The sequence below is a fragment of the Oryzias latipes genome, chromosome 4, assembly GCF_002234675.1.
Source record: "Oryzias latipes chromosome 4, ASM223467v1".
NCBI classification, from domain to species: domain Eukaryota; kingdom Metazoa; phylum Chordata; class Actinopteri; order Beloniformes; family Adrianichthyidae; genus Oryzias; species Oryzias latipes.
Genome location: NC_019862.2, coordinates 32,477,727 through 32,499,723, shown reverse-complemented (window position 1 = coordinate 32,499,723; position 21,997 = coordinate 32,477,727). Strand labels below are relative to the sequence as shown.

Sequence of the window (21,997 nt, the reverse complement as noted above, 5' to 3'; positions counted from 1 at the left end):
TTACGGGGCATGAAACCATACTGCTGCTCACAGATCTCCACCTTCTTCCTAAGCCTGGCTTCCACTACTCTTTCCCACAGCTTCATTGTGTGGCTCATCAACTTTATTCCTCTATAGTTGCTGCAGTTCTGCGTGTCACCCTTGTTCTTAAAGATCGGAACCAGAACGCTTCTCCTCCATTCCTCAGGCATCTTCTCACTCTCTAAAATCCTATTGAACAACCTCGTTAGAAATTCCACTGCTGTCTCTCCTAAGCACTTCCATACCTCCACAGGTACGTCATCAGGACCAACGGCCTTTCCGCTCTTCATCCTTTTCAGAGCCTTCCTAACCTCATCCTTTCCAATCTCTGCTACTTCCTGCTCCACAACAACCACATCTTCCTCCCTTCTTTCCCTGTCATTTTCCACGTTCATCAGCTCCTCAAAATACTCCTTCCATCTTTTCTGTACACTCTCCTGGGTTGTTAGCACCTTTCCATCTCTGTCCTTAATCACCCTTATCTGTTGCACGTCCTTCCCATCTCTGTCTCTCTGTCTGGCTAGCCTGTACAAGTCCTTCTCTCCTTCCTTTGTGTCTAACCTGTCATATAGCTCATCATAAGCCTTCTGTTTGGCCTTTGCCACCTCTCTCTTCACTCTATGCTGCGCTTCCTTGTACTCCTGTCTACCTTCCTCAGTCCTTTCTACATCCCACTTCTTTTTAGCCAACCTCTTCCTCTGGACGAATTCCTGTACTTCCTCATTCCACCACCAAGTGTCTTTACCGTCTTTCCTCTTTCCAGATGACACACCTAGCACCTTCCTACCTGTTTCCCTGATAATTTCTGCTGTAGTTTCCCAGTCATCTGGAAGCTCATCCTGACCACCCAGGACCTGCCTCAACTTCTGCCTAAATTCCTCACAAGTTTCTTCATTCTGTAGCTTCCACCACTTGGTCTTCTTTTCTGTTTTCCCTCTCTTCTTCTTCCTGACCTCCAGAGTCATCTTACACACCACCATGCGGTGCTGTCTGGCTACACTCTCTCCTACCACCACTTTGCAGTCATTAACCTCTCTCAAATGACCTCGTCTGCATAGGATGTAGTCCACCTGAGTACTCCTACCTCCACTTCTGTATGTCACTCTATGTTCCTCTCTCTTCTGGAAGTAAGTGTTGACTACCGCCATTTCCATCCTCTTCGCAAAGTCCACCACCATCTGTCCCTCCAGATTCCTTTCCTTCACACCAAACCTGCCCATCACCTCCTCATCACCTCTATTGCCCTCACCAACATGTCCATTAAAGTCTGCTCCAATAACAACTCTCTCTCCTCTGGGGAAACTCTCTATGACCTCATCCAACTCACTCCAGAATCTCTCCTTCACTTCTAACTCACAGCCAACCTGTGGCGCATACCCACTGACTACATTCACCATCACCCCTTCAATTTCTAACTTTAGGCTCATCATCCTGTCTGAGACTCTTTTCACCTCTAGAACACTGTTTACAAACTCCCCCTTCAGAATCACTCCTACCCCGTTTCTCTTCCTATCAACACCATGATAGAACAGTTTGTATCCTCCTCCAATACTACGTGCCTTGCTGCCCTTCCATCTTGTCTCCTGCACACACAGTACATCTACCTTCCTTCTCTCCATCATGTCTGCCAGCTCTCTGCCTTTCCCTGTCATTGTGCCAACGTTAAGAGTCCCTATTCTCAAACCTATGTTCCTGCCTTTTCCCTTCTCTCTCTGGCCACGGACCCTTCTGCCTCCCCTCTTTCTTCCACCAACAGTAGTCAAATTTCCACCGACACCCTGTAGGTTAACAGCATCGGTGGCGGTCGTTGTTAACCCGGGCCTCGACCGATCCGGTATGTCTAAAGTGTTGTGGATGATTCGCATGGTTATTTTGGCAATTTTTACGCCGGATGCCCTTCCTGACGCAACCCTCTCTATTTATCCGGGCTTGGGACCGGCACAGAAGTAACTGGCTTGCAACCCCTGTGGCTAGATTTTTTCTTAGACACAATGGTAAATGTTTTACCATCTCAAGCCACCAGAGGATGCTCCAGATCTACATTTTGTCCATAGGTGTCTCTTGTTCTTTTGTATCCCATTAAAGACAATCAAAGTTTTCATTTTTGAATCATAACAAAAACAAAAAAAGTAGTCCAGGGTTTTGGCTTAACTCCCTTTTACAATAAGTAGTCTATTTAAATTTGAAATATACTCCATGGAGGCAGCATACTTGAAGTTTACTGTTTGTATAAGCCTCCTATCTATGTATTCTAATTTAGTCTGAAGAAGTGTTCAAATGATCCCTGCACTACATGCACATGGTCTATGGTAGACTTGTTATACTTGTACTCTAGTATACTTGAGAAAATACATTTCAAGTGTACTGCACTACTTTTTGCCGAGGGTCTTTAACACAAAAGACAAGCTACTTAATGAGAACCTAAAAAACAGCTAACATGACTTTATTTGTAGCTAAAAGTTTATGAAACGATCGTCTCTCTGCAGTTGTTGTTTGTGAGGACAATTTAAACTTGCAATTCCAGCCCTTTCTGACAGAAAAGTCTGGAAAAATATTATTTAACTGGAATGCACATCCACTAAATAAGCTATTAATATAAGACTGAAAGACGGAAATGACCTTCGGGATTTCCGCGCCTTCATTAAGCTGATGAGGGATAACCTCCCTGCCCTGAAAACATCCGCTCTTGAAGTTTTCCTCAGCCAGCCACAGATTTCTTAAAACTTATTTAAAAAATAAACGTATAAATGCTGAAATGTTTTAAAGTGCCAGGCCAAATCGTACAGTTTAGTGCCCAAAATCTTTTGTTGTTGCCATGATAGGGAAGCTGCTTCCCACAGTTCCCGTTCATTGTTTCCTTTACTCCACTTCCTTTGGGAAAATCCAAGCCCTGGGATGTGGACATGGATAATTACTGGAAACCCTAACAGGGAGTAGTGGATGTTCTGGACGTCAAAGAATTATATCCGTTTGCATCTTTACTGAATGCGGTTTTTCTTTTTTTTCTGCAAAGTAGAAGTTGAAAATACTACAAGCTTTAAATCTCCACTTGCATCCAAGGCAAAAGAGATTCACTTCAAGGTTCTAAACAGTATAAATTCCTCAGATGACGTCTTCTGTAAACAGTTTGGGTTTGAGAACAAAAACTGCTCCTTTTGAAACAACAGAGCACTTTTTAAAATTGTATCAGAAAAAACTGCTTTTTGTAATGGTGAAAAGGTTAACCTAGTGGAAAACCCCTTACTATAAACTTTAAACTCAATATGCCCCCCCCCCCCCTCACTCCCCCAGTTTTTCCCTTTTTGTTTTTATTACTCTTGCATACTTTTGCTATAGCGTGTAAAGGCTGTACATTTATGTTCCAAGGTTTAGAGGGTATAAACATTCATTAAAGCATGTTCTGGGTGTCAATGGCTTTTTCTGCACAGCAGGAACTGATTGGACTGGTCCGCCACCCCCCTTTCGGCTCGCTTATTGGTTTAGGCCCACATCAATGACGGATTCCAGGTCTTTCTCCCAAGTTTTGAACAACTTTTTTCTACTAGGAGGAGGAGGAGGAATCCGGTTACAGCAACAGCAAACTTGTAACCCATCTTCGTTTGAATAATTTACGTTGTAGCGACAGAGACCGCGTTCCGGAGCGACAGGGAGAAGCCAGGCGCGTTCGGCGGGAGCATGCTGGGAAGTGGCTCTGCGGCGATGCGCGGCCCTGCTCCGCGCTGACACCCCGAGTCCCACCGAGGCGGAGGAAGGAAGGTGAGTCTCCGCCGCCGCTGGCCGCTGAACTTAACGGTCCGCGGGGTTTTAATGAAGCCTCTCTTCAGGCTGCAAGGACCGCCGTCGACCGCAGGGCCACACCGCATCCCGACCGGCTAGTGCCCCGGAGGTAAGCCAGTTTTAACGGGGAGAGGTGCCTTAATGAGCCGCTCGTCTCGCTTCACTTGTCCTTAATTTGACAGGCGCCATGTTTAACCTGGCGGAAGTCGATCCGTTTATTCTAATTACGTGTTGCCAAACGATGGTTAACTTTTATTTGGAAACTTCAGCAACAATTAAAACAAGTTTTGTTGAAGTTTGTGGAACATTTTAAAATGAATCGACACTTTTACAGTAAATTGCGCCTGAGAACAAACAGCTGAATCCTCTACATCCTGTGGGAATCCATCACTTATAATAGTCCTGCTGTTTCTCAAACAGAAACTACTTAAGTAGATTTGCAATTGATGATAGGCAAAGTTTTATTTCCAAATCTTACATTAAATAAAATGTGAAATCTCAGCTTTATGTTTATATTTTGACTACACAATGTCTGCACCAAAATCAACAAAAATTCATCTGAGTGCCAAAATAAAAAGATTATATACAGAATTAAAAGAGGCTGCTTAGTCAGTTTTAGCTAGATTGAATTAAATAAAAAGTAAATATATTTATTAAGCACTTTTCCCTAATACTTTGTAAAATGACCATATGAGCGGCGTTTCTTAACTTTCCAGACAAAAGTTGAACAACACGCCTGGACACTTTCAGGAACAGCAGATTGAATCTGTGCTGGTTTAGACAAACGGTCCTTGTTTCTGTGCCAGCTCTAATCCACCTTCAGCCCAGGGGGGTTGGTTTCAAGACATCTTTTCCAAACAGGTATGTGTTTTCTAACACGCTGCTGTGGTTACGTTTACAAGCGTTTGACTATAACAAGGCATGTGTGGGAATGAATGACCCACTGTGCACACAGACACGGCTCTGCCGGGTGAGAAACGCACACGGATCTGCCTAATAATACTGGGCTGGGATTGGGAGTTGAACTGCTTTCTAGCCAAAGGTGTGTTCATGAATTAGGCTTTTTGTGTTGTTAGAAAGATGAGCTGAAAGAACCTGAGTGGAGGCTCCACTTCCAGAGTTTGTGTTTAGCTGTGGAGGTAATGTTGTTGTTCATAATGAGCATAAATCACACAGGAGTTTTTTTTTTTAAGCTGTGTGTGTTCAGCCAGCAGAAGGCACCAACCTGAGTCATTTTACTGTGGTGATTGTTTTGTCAATAATGCAAATCATTTTCCAATATTCAATCATGTTCTATTTGCCGTGGGCAGCAGCTGAAAGGTCCAGACCAATCAAAGCTCCACAGTCAAAGTCCGTTTATTGGACAGGTTTTCCCGGGTGTTTGCCTTTGCTAATTAACCGCAGCTTTGGGTTCAGCGTTGTGATTTGTTTCAGCCCTGTAAGATTTGCGTTTACTTGCACGGTGGGATTAAACAGTGGGCTAAGCTTCATGCTGGTAGAGTCCAGGGCGGCTGTATTCGTGCAGACGCCATCTGAGTGTCTGTTAAAGCAGGCCAGTGCAGTCACGTTGCACAACATTACCCATGCTGCCTTATTAAGGGCAGAGCTCTGGACGGCTGCAGTAATCCAGGGGCTGTTCCTGTGGACAATCCATGGTAACTGTTTAACAAGACAGGAGAGCAGGTTGTCAGTGTTTTACTAGACTACAAAGTTCAACCGAACAATGTAAAAACCCAAAGCTCTCTGGAGCCACACCACAAAAGTTCAGGACCAGCCAATGCTGTATTTTAAATTAATTGACCCGCATAAGATCCCTCGAAGACTTGACTTGATTTGCACGTATCCGTCCGCCCCTCTTTTTCATAGATCCCCGTCTAATCTGTTCTAGCATAGTAGCACATTTCTATTTTGCACTTTTAGAAGGTGAGCTAACAGATTATGGGGTCTGGGCTCACGGTGAGAACAGTTCTTCATAATGTAATCTGCTCATCTGTTGGCCCTAAAACGTCAAAGCTCCAGATGTCGCTTCTGCATTTAGTCACCAGATGTCTGAATTTCTTTGTGGTTGCAGTTGCATTGAAAACACCAAGAACTAGATCAGCACTTAGTTGCATGAAAGTATGCTGCCACTCTGCATTTCAAATGAGCTGGGTTGTAGCTGCTAGACAACCATCCACTTATACTTTTTAATGCAAGAACAAATGTTATCTTGAAGCACAGTGCTGACCCTCAGGCAATAGCGCAGCAGCCACTATATTATTACACACGCCTAACACTGACTGATGTTCCCAAATGAACGCCAGTAGCTCCCAGCCACCGTCTCTTACTGTAGATGTGCTGAGTCCGGCTTTTGTCCTCCCCTCACATCTCTTCACCAACCTGTTGCACCATCACAGTCTGCTCTTAGCCTCCAGTCTATTTTAGTCCAAATTGGCAAGCTGAATTATTAAAAGCTGATCCATTATGTGCCGATGTGTTAATAATTAATTGTTCAGCAGGGTAAGGCAGATCTGAGAAAACAGTTTAAGAAAATAGGGAAGGTAAGGGGCACAGCTGAGAGAAAGGCTGGTGTCTGGACCATTACTGTGCAGGAACATGACGTGGAGGCGGCACATGAAGATCCCGTCTGACTTTTGCATCCACTCTGCATACTATTCTGGCCGTCAAGCCAGAGACATTGAAACAGATGAGTGTGTAACCAGATCATTAGAGTCTGCTCAAGTCCGTGAGTCGCAGGAAAAAGGTTTCCAGCTTTGAGTGTCCCATTAGCAGTCAGCGCCTTCTCTGTTACGCAACACCCCGAGAGAGGAACGAGACAAAACCTGATGAAAGATGGGACTGAAGCATGTGCTTGTCCTGAAATCATGCTGTTGATTCCCCAACGGTGAAGTGATTCAGAAGTGCGGCTCATTTGAGTGGTTGCTCGCTTTACCAGAGCACAAAGCCCTGATGGACCTTATGGAACAGCAGGATTGTCCGTTGGATTGAAGCTGCTGCTTTAACAATCAGGACAAAGAAGATTCCTACATACCTGAAAACATTCTAGTGCTAAGTCTTAACCCCCTTGGTCTGGTTAGGTTTTTGTTTTTGTTCAGCTTGCGTTTCAGCATCTTGTTCTTGTTGTACTTGCCAGTTTACAACACAGAGAAAGTAAATCAGTGTTTTCACACGTTCTCTGTTGGTCGTTCCCATTGACTGTTCAACCACATTGTCCAGACCTCGTCTTACAAGTATTTCAGTTCCCACCATGTTTAATTTCCTTTTGGAAATCGTGGAAGCATGATCACTAAGTTGTATGTTTATGTGCCACTTTGAAAGTAGTGTGTGTTCTTGTTTGTTTGCACTAATGTAATACTAATGAGGGTTTTCCTCATGGGGGGTTCTCCACACCAGGGACTATTCCTGCTCGACGGACGTGGTTGTTGCCATGCAGACCTTCCTTATCTTGGCGGTTAGGGGCCCCAACCCGATGCATTGGGTGTGGGCCCCGGCCCGCCCTGATCTGAGTGGGTCTTGTGATGACGCTCTCTGTTGTCTCGGATTGGACGGTCCCTGGTGTGGACAGATCCCCAAGATATTGCTTCCTTATGTTAGAACCTAGAGGTTAGAACTCGAGTGTCATCAGAAAGGGACAGACCACAGTTGGATGTTACTATGCGAGCGTATCTATGTGTATTCTCTAATGTTGGCCATTTTAATGTGACTGGCTTTAGTATTATTATTTATATATATAATAATAATATGTTTTAATATTATTTATTTTAGTTTGATTTAATTAATGACTAGTGCAATTCTGGATTTCTTTCAGTTTTTTCATGTGATAAAATCAAATGATAGAGTTTTTGTTTTACATGTTTCCAGGTAATGCTGTCAATTTCTAATTAAAAAAATTTATTTGAAAGTAAGATATAAAAAACATTCAAATTTGGGACACAAAACCAAGTTATTCATCAGATTGATACAATTAAATGAAGAGAAAAGCACAGTATTTGGTTGGCTGGATAAAGTGTACACATGGAAAAGAACTGGAACAGGTCTCCTAATGATGCAACATAATATCCTACACACCTAGTAGGTACTGGATATCTGTTTGCACAGGGATTCGTGCCATGAGCGCTTCCTGCTTCAGTTGACAGAGGAGTGTCATACCCGCCATGTTGGCAGCCTAAACCTATCATTGTATAAACAGTAGCGATTGTCTGAACACCGGCCAACAAACAGAGACTTCCTGACCAACACTCGATGAATACGGCTACTGAGTCGTGGTATTTCCTGTAATCAGGGTCTTGTTTTTAAGGAGAACAATAGTTGGTAAAAAACAACAACTTGAGAGTCGAGCGTAATCCTACCAAATTGATGAAATTCTGAACATTTCCTAAGAAAGAAATAATGTCCATGCCAGTTTGAGGATGGGATAGGAAATGGGAGAAGATATTTTTGTACAAGTCTGTTGATGTGGAATCTTTCTTTGGCATTAGGAAAAGAGATGAGGGGAAATGGAGACGTGTAACAGAAACGTCCATTTACCATGTTTCCCAACATGCATATGCAGATTATGCCACACATGTATTATGCTCTCACAACATCTGCATCGGACTGTCTAATCTGAAAATAGTTCATCTTTTAGCTCAACATAAAAGATAGTCGAATGTCATAAACTGTCATTTTAAGTTTACTTTCCTGCCACTAACTAGTTTAGTGACACTAAACTTTAAAAAAACAAACAAATTTTAATCTTGGACATAAAAGTTGGGAAAAAACAAAAGTATTTTAATTTAAAATTCAAAATAGTGCCCTCTTTTTCTACTATGAGATGGGCCCGTGGAGAAATACTCAGGGGAAAAGAATACACGTATTAGGACACGTTGGTTTATTTGTGCTCTATGGGAGGATTCTGTCTGGATTTGAGCGTTCAGTGATCTCCATCCTAAAGCAGTGCAGATTTTCTCTGCTGATAGAGTCATCACTTGGGGCTACAGCGCTCCAGGCCACGTGACTACAAATCCCCAAAGAGAATGAAAGTCGTGACATTTTCTGCTGCCATCAGCCAGTGACTTGGAAGATGAAATGTCATGGGAAGTTTCACAATCCCACCCAGAGTGATTCTAGCCGTTTGTGTGGCCAAGCACTGAAGAAAAGTCTGTGTCTATGTGGTTTTCTGGGATTTAAACATTTTTAGTGAGTGTGTGAACACAGCTATCAAAAACTCAGCTGCTTCTCACTTGTCACACTGATGGACGGCCCCTTTAGATGAACCAATCCCAATAGTATGTTCACCGCCACACATGTTTGAGTCAAGAAGGAAGTCGATAATCATTATGTCAAAGCACAAAAACACACCTGTAAGTGTAATATTTAATGTGAATCTGCTGGTAAACTTGATGAAAGCAAGAAAAAGAAGAAAAGGAGACATAAAAAATGAATCGCTTGAACACTTGAATAAATGATGCACAGAAATGTGAGCAGAACTCTTAAAAGAACAGAGTTTGATTACAAGTTGAGCAGAGAATTTGTTCTTTGCTTCACCACACTTTGTGTAAATTATTTCACTGTTTTGTGGAAGCTACGGGTAAACTGTTGCACCTACAACTGCACCTCAGACATGTAGGAGCCTTCGTGGGGAGGGGGTTTGGACATCACTGTGAGTAATCAGGAGATGTCCTCTCAGTGCCCTGCCCGCCAATTTTAACCACACCCTCTACTACACACACCCTTCAGCCCTCAAAATATACACTCCAACACACACATACCCTCACAAACACACACACATCACACAAGGAAGGTGGGACCTTGGACCATCTGTCCCCTACCCCATCCCTTGTGGGGGGGGACCAGGCCCTCTGCATTGTGGGCCGTGTCCCTTGGGTGCTGGCCCCTGGGCCCAGCGGCCCTCTCTCCACGCGGGGAGAGGGATCCCCGAGTTCTCTGGCAAGACCAAGAGCCGGGGATCACATCACGTCTAAGCCTGGGGGTGTCCGTGTCCCTGTGGTGTGGGTTCTGGTCCTTGCCCTTGAGCGCTGGCCCTCTCCCAAATTCTCCTGGACCAACTGTGGGCTGGGAAGGTGGCTGCCTGGAGTGTGGGGGCGGGTCTCTCTTTTCTTCCCTCCTTTTTTTTCCCGTCCGGTCCGACAGAAAACTGTTACAAATGTAATTAAGATGAATAAAGTTTAGTCTAAATTACAAAAGGGGTTTATTCAAATATACCTCTGGTGTGTCAGAAGAGTCATAACTCGTGTTGTAAAAGTAAAATCTGTCCAACACACGAGGTTTTCAGCTCTGATCTGTTTGCTCAGCTGTTGGCCAGGACAAGTTAAAAAAAAAAAGATATTTCACAAATGTTCTTAAGTTTTAAGCAACAGAAAGAGTTGGAGATGACCATGTTAGGGAAGCTACGACTCGCTTTCCTTACGATCGGTCTAATGGTTTAACCTACCGATCACTTTTAAACTGAGAATTGTGGCATCCATAGGATCTCCTGAAAGATATTGAGACAATTTAGTGATTATTTCTGAAATGTACATAACAATGGAAATAATAATAAATACACTTCAGAAACATGCTTTGCACAGTAGGTTGAAGTAAAGATCACCTCATCTCTCGGCGGGTGGCACAGAACGGGTTTACTTGTTTGGTGAGGGAACTTACAGACAGACCATCTCTTTAGTGGACAGTTTTTTTTTGTACCATATGCTATTATTTAATATATATTTTAACTGAGTTTGTGTGCTATAGCTTTGTGTTTGCAGATCTAAGCTGGTTGGTAGCTTGCAGACAGTCTCTAAAGTGTTATGTGCTACGGATGAAGGTTTTTGGTGTCTTTTATTTAGCAGCTGATGCCGCCACAAGCTGTGAACTTTGCTGCCACTGCAGTAGGTGGCAGCTGCTGTGTAATTTGAGGTTCAAGGGTTAGAAATGTTGATGTCCAGGTATGATTTTCAGTTTCCAAGTGGCTGAGAAACTGTTAACGCTTAAAAACCACAGCTCCTCAAACGGCCATTGAGGGCCAAACCTTTCCACATGAACCACATCTTAAACTGCTCTCTCTACAGCCTCAAAGGTTTTATTACACTCTACATATATTATAGTTTAGTTTAAAGAAAGAAAAACACACTTTTTAAAATGTATTCTAGCTTCTCAATTGATGATTTTTGTCAAATGTGTCTTTCTATGTTAGATCTCAACATCAGTAGTTTCTAAATGAACACTTTCCCGGTCAAATTATTAGATAGAGGTTACACCCTATATACCCATTTTCATTCATTCCAGATCCAAAAGTGGCAGACAGACTGGTCATGTCTTCATCCTCTGTCTTTTGTCCATCTTGTTCCTCAGCTGGATGGTGACACAGTCTTAACATGGCTGTTTGCCTGCAGGAGGGTCCCTGGTCCCATTACCCAGGCTCCTCTGCTGTCACTCAGCGAGAGGCCTGGTTTCATTTCCACAAGGGATCTCTCCTGGTTGGAACATGTCTTTTGTGAGTTTTTTGGTTTCTTGGTAGGACTATGAGCTTGAAGCTTCTCCAAATTGGGTTTCTGTAGGCGTGTGAGCCTCTCAGTCTTTGTTTTGGGGAGATATGCTGTTCTGTCCCTGTTCAAGCAGGGACGTCACTGCAGCCTGTAGCAAGAGCAGAGTTACAGTCATAATATCTCTTGATAACAAGTAGCATCAAATATCACAAGAGAGGGATCAGTTATCTCTACTACTGGCCCCTGAAGCTACTTGCTTTAAGATTACTATTGTTGCTACTCCAAACTGGTTTTAAATCTGACATTTACTATCCGGCTTGAACACTTGATCACTGTTGGGAGCAGCCAGATTCAGACTAATGGAGGTGTTGATGCTGGTGACACTCATCCACAGAGCAAACCTTTCCAAGATCTGGATCTAGATGTCATTGTCTGGTAGGTGTGAGGAACATCATTGAGGCTGTATTTCAATTAAGTATGTTGTCAAAGAGGCGTTTCCATCCGCGGCGTGTCTTGGTTCATCCGTCTCAGTGCTGTTTGTAGAAACGCCTGTGGTGGGAAAAACAGAGAAACACTCCTCATTGGCTCCTTTCTGGGCTCACAGTTGACAGAGACGATGTCTTTGGTCCCCGAGGAGACAGAAATTTAAGTTTTTAAGACTGATGCAGAGCCATCAGAGTGAGGAAGAGGAGGATGCTGCCTTCTGGACGGACCTAAAGGGCTGAGCTGCTATAGCTCACACAGAAATAAAGATTTCAGGCGACTTTTCTCTCCACTCATTAGTGGCCTTCTTGTTTTACATTTCACACGCATTGCATCACAAGAGGATTGAGAGATTTGAAGATTAAAGGACTGAAGTTCCTGCTTGGTTCCATCCAGAAGACGGGGATCCGCTGTAGATCCTTGATCTGCAAAGTGTCTGAGCCGATTAAATGTTCTGCACCTGACCAAGAGAAGGCAAACTCTCCACTGGCTGGGAGTCACTTTAGAAATGACCCAGGATTCAACAGCTTCCTTGATGTTTCAGGATAAATATTTAACAGAGCCTCTGTTGGCAGCTTCAGGCTGAGCTCCTCTCTGGGCGGCGTCCTGCTGACACTCTGAGGAGTCTTATTGACATGTCGGCAGAGGAGAAGGAAGGAAGTGCAGAGGAATGAAAGTCAGAATCGTGGCATCCTAGTTCAGACGACAGGAACAGAAAAGCGGGAAAATGTCAGCCTTTAGTGTTGGACGCATTAACAGCATGTCCCCCGTTAGACTGTAACTACTGTCCTTCTAGAAGATGTTCAGCCTGTGCTGTGGAGATCAGATGAAGATGAACTTATCTTAAATCTACCTGTTTGAGGCAGATGAGCCATTCTCTGCTGAATCATTCAGATAGACTGTTGATAGCTTTGGTTTGTTTTCCCATGAGGCCCAGAAATGCCTGTTTGTGGATTTCATCACTTCCCACATATTCATTCAGTCTTTGGGCATAATTAAATATTCATTCAGATATTATTTTAAAATGGGAGCTGCTGAAACTTCAACCTCGTTAAAGTAACATTTGGTTTGATGAGGTCAGATTGTTGTTTTTTTTAAATGGGAGAAAGTGGAATATTTGTCAAAAGTATTAAAAAAAAAACCTTTCTGAAATTTGGTTTTTAGTTTGTTGTTTTTGTATTGATTTAAAAAAAATGATTGTAGCAAGCTCAGAGCAACCCCGCCCCTCTTCCTTTCCCTGTTGCTGAGAGCTCTCTGCTTACATGCTATTCCGCTAGCTTACAGCCTCTCACACCCCAAGCTAACATGACTGTGAAATACAAGTTTAACCCCAATTATCCTTTTATATATGTGTTCCATCATTAGAACAATGAGGTCCAAAGCTGGTTTTCATTGTTTCTGCAGCTGCACTGAAGGACCCAGCTGGACCCAAACCAAACCAGAAAAAACCTGCCATGGCTGAAAATAACCGTGTTCTTCAGTCATCCACCATTTAATGATGCTAATGAGGCCTTTTTGTTCCAAACATGTCCTTGTGGCACAGATCTATACGTTGGAGAGCATTGGAGCAGCTGCTCTCTCCTCATCACATGTCCGTCTCCAGCTCTGGTTCTGGAGGAGAAACTCCTGGAAAAACGGCTTTTGTTGCTCATTTATGTCTGTGTGATTTGCAAACGTAATAAAAAGCTGCTGTTTTTGTCATGATTTAGAAAAAGGAGGGTACAAAGCTGCAAAAACAGGCATAACCTCCCACCATGTCTGAGCTGGTGTCAACCTGTCACCGAGTCGCCCTATGTGGCATGCAAACACACAGATGGCTCAGGAATCAAACCGTGGCGTTCAGCGGCTGATGGAGCTGCGTGTCGGGGTTCGCTGGAACTTGCATGTACTTAACTGGTCGCCTGGATGCATGGCTCTGATGAGACGCACTGATTACATTGTGTGACGCGCCGACACCGACTCCTTCACCCCTAACAACACATTCTTCTACAACTACCTTGCAGGCTGCAGGCCAGAGGGCTGCTGGGACTAATTTGACAGCTGCCACAGCTCATTATCTGATAAGAGAGAGTTCTTGGCCCTGCAGTTAAAACACTATCTATGCAGAGGTTATTTGCAGTAACCTCACACGTCTCTGGATGCCCCTGTTGTACACTTGATGCAGACATCTTAAAAAGCCCTTTTTTGGTTTGTAAATTTACTAAATGTTCAAGTCGATGAGCATAGATGCTTCTAACCACGCTGTCGTCTTTTTCCCCCTGTCCGCCGGCGGTTCAGCCCCTGAACCATGGACTCCTTCAGCACCAAGAGTTTAGCGCTTCAGGCCCAGAAGAAGCTGATGAGCAAGATGGCCACCAAGAGTATGGCCAACCTCTTCATCGACGACACCAGCAGCGAGGTGCTGGACGAGCTGTACCGCGTCACCAAGGAGTACACCCGCAACCGCAAGGAGTCTCAGAAGATCATCAAGAACCTGATCAAGGTGGTGGTGAAGCTGGGCGTGCTCTACAGGAACAACCAGTTCAACAGCGAGGAGCTGGTCCTGGTGGAGAACTTCAGGTATGGAGAAGGAAGTAAAAAGACCCCAACGTTTGAAGAAACGCCTCGTATTTTCTGTTTAGTCACTAGAATCTTTTATTCAGAAGAATTCTTGGAAAGACCAGTTTTTTTGCCAAATCAAAGAGTTTTTTAAATTTGACAAGTGTTTGACTTATTTCTTGGGGGTTTGTTTTCTGCAGTCAAAAAGAGAAAAGAATTGGATGTTTATGTTAAAAAAACATTTTAGGTCTGAGCATCAGACCAGACAACTGTGCAAACAAAAAACCAAACTGCAAACAAAACTTCACTTTCATCCCAGTAACTCTTGTTACCTTAGATCGTTGTTAGCATGATTATTAACGAGAAAAACCACCACAGTAGTGAGCTGCTGTTTGTTGTTTCCACCGGGATGTTGATGCGTTCCAGGCTCTCAGTACCGGACGTTGGTTGTTTGTCTGGGGCAAACGCTGCTCTGGAGCCAGGGGGCGTGGTGGTACCTGGGGCAAACGCTGCTCTGGAGCCAGACGGCGTGGTGGTACCTGGGGCAAACGCTGCTCTGGAGCCAGACGGCGTGGTGGTACCTGGGGCAAACGCTGCTCTGGAGCCTGACGGCGTGGTGGTACCTGGGGCAAACGCTGCTCTGGAGCCAGACGGCGTGGTGGTACCTGGGGCAAACGCTGCTCTGGAGCCAGGCGGCGTGGTGGTACCTGGGGCAAACGCTGCTCTGGAGCCAGACGGCGTGGTGGTACCTGGGGCAAACGCTGCTCTGGAGCCAGGCGGCGTGGTGGTACCTGGGGCAAACGCTGCTCTGGAGCCAGGCGGCGTGGTGGTACCTGGGGCAAACGCTGCTCTGGAGCCAGGGGGGCGTGGTGGTACCTGGGGCAAACGCTGCTCTGGAGCCAGGGGGCGTGGTGGTACCTGGGGCAAACGCTGCTCTGGAGCCAGGCGGCGTGGTGGTACCTGGGGCAAACGCTGCTCTGGAGCAAAGGGCCGTGGTGGTACCTGGGGCAAATGCTGCTCTGGAGCCAGGCGGCGTGGTGGTACCTGGGGCAAACGCTGCTCTGGAGCCAAGGCGCGTGGTGGTACCTGGGGCAAACGCTGCTCTGGAGCCAGGGGGCGTGGTGGTACCTGGGGCAAACGCTGCTCTGGGGAAAATGCTGCTCTGGAGCCAGACGGCGTGGTGGTACCTGGGGCAAACGCTGCTCTGGAGCCAGGCGGCGTGGTGGTACCTGGGGCAAACGCTGCTCTGGAGCCAGGGGGCGTGGTGGTACCTGGGGCAAACGCTGCTCTGGAGCCAGGGGGCGTGGTGGTACCTGGGGCAAACGCTGCTCTGGAGCCAGGCGGCGTGGTGGTACCTGGGGCAAACGCTGCTCTGGAGCAAAGGGCCGTGGTGGTACCTGGGGCAAATGCTGCTCTGGAGCCAGGCGGCGTGGTGGTACCTGGGGCAAACGCTGCTCTGGAGCCAAGGCGCGTGGTGGTACCTGGGGCAAACGCTGCTCTGGAGCCAGGGGGCGTGGTGGTACCTGGGGGGCAAAAGCTGCTCTGGAGCCAGACGGCGTGGTGGTACCTGGGGCAAACGCTGCTCTGGAGCCAGGCGGCGTGGTGGTACGGGGAAGCTGTCTGGAGCAGGGGCGTGGTGGTACCTGGGCAAACGCTGCTCTGGAGCCAGACGGCGTGGTGGTACCTGGGGCAAACGCTGCTCTGGAGCAAAGGGGCGTGGTGGTACCTGGGGCAAATGCTGCTCTGGAGCCAGGCGGCGTGGTGGTACCTGGGGCAAACGCTGCTCTGGAGCCAAGGGGCGTGGTGGTACCTGGGGCAAATGCTGCTCTGGAGCCAGGCGGCGTGGTGGTACCTGGGGCAAACGCTGCTCTGGAGCCAGACGGCGTGGTGGTACCTGGGGCAAACGCTGCTCTGGAGCCAGACGGCGTGGTGGTACCTGGGGCAAACGCTGCTCTGGAGCCAGGCGGCATGGTGGTACCTGGGGCAAATGCTGCTCTGGAGCCATGCGGCGTGGTGGTACCTGGGGCAAGCGCTGATCTGGAGCCAGGGGGTGTGGTGGTACCTGGGGCAAACGCTGCTCTGGAGCCAGACGGCGTGGTGGTACCTGGGGCAAACGCTGCTCTGGAGCCAGGCGGCGTGGTGGTACCTGGGGCAAACGCTGCTCTGGAGCCAGGCGGCGTGGTGGTACCTGGGGCAAACGCTGCTCTGGAGCCAGGCGGCGTGGTGGTACCTGGGGCAAACGCTGCTCTGGAGCAAAGGGCCGTGGTGGTACCTGGGGCAAATGCTGCTCTGGAGCCAGGCGGCGTGGTGGTACCTGGGGCAAACGCTGCTCTGGAGCCAAGGCGCGTGGTGGTACCTGGGGCAAATGCTGCTCTGGAGCCAGGCGGCGTGGTGGTACCTGGGGCAAGCGCTGCTCTGGAGCCAGGTGGCGTGGTGGTACCTGGGGCAAACGCTGCTCTGGAGCCAGACGGCGTGGTGGTACCTGGGGAAAACGCTGCTCTGGAGCCAGGCTGCGTGGTGGTACCTGGGGCAAACGCTGCTCTGGAGCCAGGCGGCGTGGTGGTACCTGGGGCAAACGCTGCTCTGGAGCCAGGCGGCGTGGTGGTACCTGGGGCAAACGCTGCTCTGGAGCCAGGGGGCGTGGTGGTACCTGGGGCAAATGCTGCTCTGGAGCCAGGGGGCGTGGTGGTACCTGGGGCAAGCGCTGCTCTGGAGCCAGGGGGCGTGGTGGTACCTGGGGCAAACGCTGCTCTGGAGCCAGACGGCGTGGTGGTACCTGGGGCAAACGCTGCTCTGGAGCCTGACGGCGTGGTGGTACCTGGGGCAAACGCTGCTCTGGAGCCAGACGGCGTGGTGGTACCTGGGGCAAACGCTGCTCTGGAGCCAGACGGCGTGGTGGTACCTGGGGCAAACGCTGCTCTGGAGCCTGACGGCGTGGTGGTACCTGGGGCAAACGCTGCTCTTGAGCCTGACGGCGTGGTGGTACCTGGGGCAAACGCTGCTCTGGAGCCAGACGGCGTGGTGGTACCTGGGGCAAACGCTGCTCTGGAGCCAGGCGGCGTGGTGGTACCTGGGGCAAACGCTGCTCTGGAGCCAGGCGGCGTGGTGGTACCTGGGGCAAATGCTGCTCTGGAGCCAGGCGGCGTGGTGGTACCTGGGGCAAACGCTGCTCTTGAGCCAGGGGGCGTGGTGGTACTTGGGGCAAATGCTACTCTGGAGCCAGGCGGTGTGGTGGTACCTGGGGCAAACGCTGCTCTGGAGCCAGGGGGCGTGGTGGTACCTGGGGTAAATGCTACTCTGGAGCCAGGCGGTGTGGTGGTACCTGGGCAAACGCTGCTCTGGAGCCAGGGGGCGTGGTGGTACCTGGGGCAAATGCTGCTCTGGAGCCAGGCGGCGTGGTGGTACCTGGGGCAAACGCTACTCTGGAGCCAGGGGGCGTGGTGGTACCTGGGGCAAACGCTGCTCTGGAGCCAGGGGGCGTGGTGGTACCTGGGGCAAATGCTGCTCTGGAGCCAGGGGGCGTGGTGGTACCTGGGGCAATTGCTGCTCTGGAGCCAGGTGGCGTGGTGGTACCTGGGGCAAATGCTGCTCTGGAGCCAGGCGGCGTGGTGGTACCTGGGGCAAGCGCTGATCTGGAGCCAGGGGGTGTGGTGGTACCTGGGGCAAACGCTGCTCTGGAGCCAGACGGCGTGGTGGTACCTGGGGCAAACGCTGCTCTGGAGCCAGGCGGCGTGGTGGTCCCTGGGGCAAACGCTGCTCTGGAGCCAGGCGGCGTGGTGGTACCTGGGGCAAATGCTGCTCTGGAGCCAGACGGCGTGGTGGTACCTGGGGCAAATGCTGCTCTGGAGCCAGGCGGCGTGGTGGTACCTGGGGCAAATGCTGCTCTGGAGCCAGGCGGCGTGGTGGTACCTGGGGCAAGCGCTGATCTGGAGCCAGGGGGTGTGGTGGTACCTGGGGCAAACGCTGCTCTGGAGCCAGACGGCGTGGTGGTACCTGGGGCAAACGCTGCTCTGGAGCCAGGCGGCGTGGTGGTACCTGGGGCAAACGCTGCTCTGGAGCCAGGGGGCGTGGTGGTACCTGGGGCAAACGCTGCTCTGGAGCCAGGCGGCGTGGTGGTACCTGGGCCAAACGCTGCTCTGGAGCCAGGGGGCGTGGTGGTACCTGGGGCAAACGCTGCCCTGGAGCCAGGCGGCGTGGTGGTACCTGGGGCAAGCGCTGCTCTGGAGCCAGACGGCGTGGTGGTACCTGGGGCAAACGCTGCTCTGGAGCCAGACGGCGTGGTGGTACCTGGGGCAAACGCTGCTCTGGAGCCAGGCGGCGTGGTGGTACCTGGGGCAAACGCTGATCTGGAGCCTGACGGCGTGGTGGTACCTGGGCCAAACGCTGCTCTGGAGCCAGGCGGCGTGGTGGTACCTGGGGCAAACGCTGCTCTGGAGCCTGACGGCGTGGTGGTACCTGGGCCAAACGCTGCTCTGGAGCCAGGCGGCGTGGTGGTACCTGGGGCAAATGCTGCTCTGGAGCCAGGCGGCGTGGTGGTACCTGGGGCAAACGCTGCTCTGGAGCCAGGCGGCGTGGTGATACCTGGGGCAAACGCTGCTCTGGAGCCAGACGGCGTGGTGATACCTGGGGTGGTTTCTCTATGTTAGCATAAGCCAAGAATGAACCGGCATCCTCCCATTTCCTTTCAAACCAAAATGACACATTAAAATCTACACAGAGTGATGTTGAACCCTAACCTCTTCACTTTATGCTTCGTTTTCCAATTCGTACTCCTGGTTTTTCTCAGAGTGGTTCACGGGCAAAATCCATCGCTGATAATCCACTTCCCTTCTTGATTTGCAGCGATTATTTGTTGAATTTGCAGCAAAGTTTGTTTTCTAAAGTGAAACTGTCCTTCCTTGGAGAGCCTCTCCTGTGAAAATGGTGTTTTTGGTGTTTGTAACGTGTTCTTGAAGCATTTCTCTGATATACATAAAGAAAATTACGCTTAGAACTGCATTTCTGAGTATGAAAAAATGCAGTTTGAAAAAGATTGTATTGAGTTTTGTCCAGAAAGGAATAAACTGATCTCTACTGTCCTCTCTAGGCAAAGCTGTTATTTAATTCCATGTAATAGCTTTATATTCGGCACATGGACACTAAATAATGTGGCATCAAAGCTGCAGTGTGAATATTTCCAGTCTTGGCAGACTGAACTCTAACCATGCAGTCGTATGATGTCATTGGATGCATGAGGACTAAACATCCAGATGAACGGAGGATTCCTGAGGTTCTTCCAGCTTCCTCATCACGGCTCGGCTTCACGCCGCCGCCCTAAATTTGCCGCTGCTTGACTGAAGTGTCGCTGATTAATTTGAAGTCCCGCCGTGTCGTGATGACGAACTGCGTGCAGCAACAAGGGTGTTGTGGGTGGAAAAGCTGCTGTTGGCGTGATTTTTGGCGTGCTGATCTCAGCAGTTTCATGAAGCGTTTTTTGCTAAAACGGTAAAAACTCGTTTCTGAGGGAAATGTGGCGCTGACATGCCAGAGGGAGGGGGGTTGTGGGGCCTGGTCTGTACCTGAGGAGGGGCTGTTCTCTGAAGCTTTGTTCCTCTCTCCACAGGAAGAAGGTCCACACTCTGGCCATGACGGCCGTCAGTTTCTATCAGATCGACTTCACCTTCGACCGCCGCGTGATGAGCGGCATTTTGAACGAGTGCCGGGAGCTGCTGCATCAGGCCATCAGGCGCCACCTCACGGCCAAGAGCCACTCGCGCGTCAGCCACGTCTTCAACCACTTCGCCGACTGCGACTTCCTGGCGGCGCTGTACGGGCCCTCTGAGGTTTACCGCGCCCACCTACAGAAGATCTGTAACGGCCTGAACAAGATGCTGGACGACGGCAACCTCTGACCCCGCCGCCCCCCGTCAGGCCCGTTTACCTGTCAGCTCGACGTGTTGATGACGATCAGGAACTGTTTGTGCCTTTCAGGAGTCCTGCTAACACTGACTCGCTCTCCAAAGATGGTTTTTCCCTCGGCGGTTTTTTAAGGTTCTTCCTTGCTGACAGTGATATTGATCTTTTTTTGTATTTACTCGGGCTGAATGTAAATCCTTACGCTCTTATCAGTGTATGCAGGGATAGGAGCCTTGACATCTGTGCCTTCTTAATGCACTGTTCTTTATTCCACAGAGAGCTCTGCAGCTCTGTGAGCCGCCTTTAGGGAAGAAGGTCATTTTCAAAGACCGTGTGTTTCTGTTGTCTTCATGTTTGTTTCTGGTAGTTTTGCACTCCGTCCTCCATAAGCGCTGTACTGTATTCTTTGTTCTGTGGAGGGAGTCCTGCGTTTGGTTGTCCCACGGGGTCGTTTCTTACCACAGATGAAGGATTGGGGTCGTGGAAAAAGCCCATAAACGTCAAAGGGATGTGTTTGCGTTGTATTGTTGATTGTGTTGAATGTTTGGCTGCTGCGTCCGGTCAGGAAGAGCCTTGGCGGGGCGTCGCCCCAGGTGCAAAAGCTGTTGACTCCTTATTAGAATAAAGCGGGGCGTCTGTCAGCTGGGATCCACATTAGTGCTGTCAGATTAAAGCTACGCCTCCGTGAGCTGGCTGTGACAAACGCAGCCGCTGATCGGAGCGGCGCTCCAGACTCTGTCAAGACGCCGCTCCATTTCAGCGCACATGTAACCTGGAGGAGGACGCCGGCGCTCTTTTCACAGACCCAAAGATGTTTCTTTCCTTTCAGGGAGCATTTGAAGACTTTCTACAGCCCACCTCTAGCCTGCATTGATGTGACTCTCTCAGGCCGTGTTGCTGTTGCACGGCGCCGTCTGGCTGCTATTCCTGAGTGTTTGTGTGCCGACCTGAGAGAGCCCTGAAAATGTAATAAGTGCTGTGCTTTCCCAGATAGGATCGCTCGCACAAGCGTCTTCCTCAGCCAAAGAAAAATGGGACTGATGTTCTCCAAAACGCCGTCCGTCTCCACACAGGAATACGTCAGACCGTCAGCAGAGGTGACTGCTGTCACGTAAATCTGCTTTCTTTGTGTTTGTGTGGGCTCTCCTGTTACTCATTTTTGACTGAAAGGCCTTTTTTACAATCCATAAAAAGCTGATGTTACATAAATTCCATTTTTGTCCTGGACCTGGGGGGGGTAAAACAACCCCCCCCCCATCTCTCTGACGTCACTACCGACCACTGAAAGGAGCTCAGTTACTTCCTGTTTGCATTTAAACTGTTATTCTTTCCTGTAAATGTGTTTGTGTCTCAGCTTTGTATCCAAATACAACAAATAAACCAACTTTTTTTTTAAAAAGGTGACACTTTTTTTCCTTTTGTCCATCCCGGATGTCCTGTCAGAACCTTTCCCCGTTCTTCCAGCATTGTTAGGAATTGGTGCAAGAAAACCCAGACTGACAGTCAGCTCGGGTCTTTTTTTTTTCTTCCACTTCCTGTGAAACCTCAAGCCGTGGTCAAAGGTAAACAGGAAATGAGTCATACAGAGAAATCCGTGTCTGTTTTTGGAAGCGTGAAACGCTCGTCTGACTGCAGTTTGGGGTTTTGAAGCTAATCTCTCATTGTTTGAACTTTGACTTTCACATGAGAATATGTACAGCTACCCAGCATGCATTTCTGTGTGGAAGTGCACACAGTAGTGGCATCAGGGGTGGAGCTACAGGGGGCTGCCCCCCCCCCCCCTGTTTTTGAGTCAAAATTCATATTGTTGACAAAGA

The 21,997-nt window shown here is 48.7% G+C and overlaps 1 protein-coding gene across 4 annotated transcripts; it reads left to right on the top strand.

Moving 5' to 3' along the window:
• The first annotated feature begins 3,480 nt into the window (after positions 1-3,480).
• On the top strand, positions 3,481-21,584 carry LOC101164796 (tumor necrosis factor alpha-induced protein 8-like protein 1). Of its 4 annotated transcripts, none has more exons than XM_023954623.1 (5): positions 3,481-3,777; positions 3,846-3,907; positions 4,605-4,659; positions 14,025-14,306; positions 19,888-21,584. In XM_023954623.1, exons 4-5 carry the CDS (start codon positions 14,035-14,037, stop codon positions 20,174-20,176), a joined length of 561 nt encoding a protein of 186 aa, XP_023810391.1. In that variant the 5' UTR covers positions 3,481-3,777; positions 3,846-3,907; positions 4,605-4,659; positions 14,025-14,034; the 3' UTR covers positions 20,177-21,584. The 4 variants fall into 4 exon arrangements, with proteins under 4 accessions (XP_023810391.1, XP_023810390.1, XP_023810392.1 ...); XM_023954622.1 differs by having other exon boundaries at positions 4,515-4,659; XM_023954621.1 differs by lacking the exon at positions 4,605-4,659 and having other exon boundaries at positions 3,482-3,777.
• Positions 21,585-21,997: the final 413 nt, after the last annotated feature.

Excerpts from the sequence above, each read along its gene's own strand:
- LOC101164796 (XM_023954624.1), top strand. The coding sequence starts at position 14,035 with ATGGACTCCTTCAGCACCAAGAGTTTAGCGCTTCAGGCCCAGAAGAAG. Across the intron at positions 14,307-19,887 it reads GTCCTGGTGGAGAACTTCAG|GAAGAAGGTCCACACTCTGG; the intron begins GTATGGAGAAGG and ends CTCTCTCCACAG.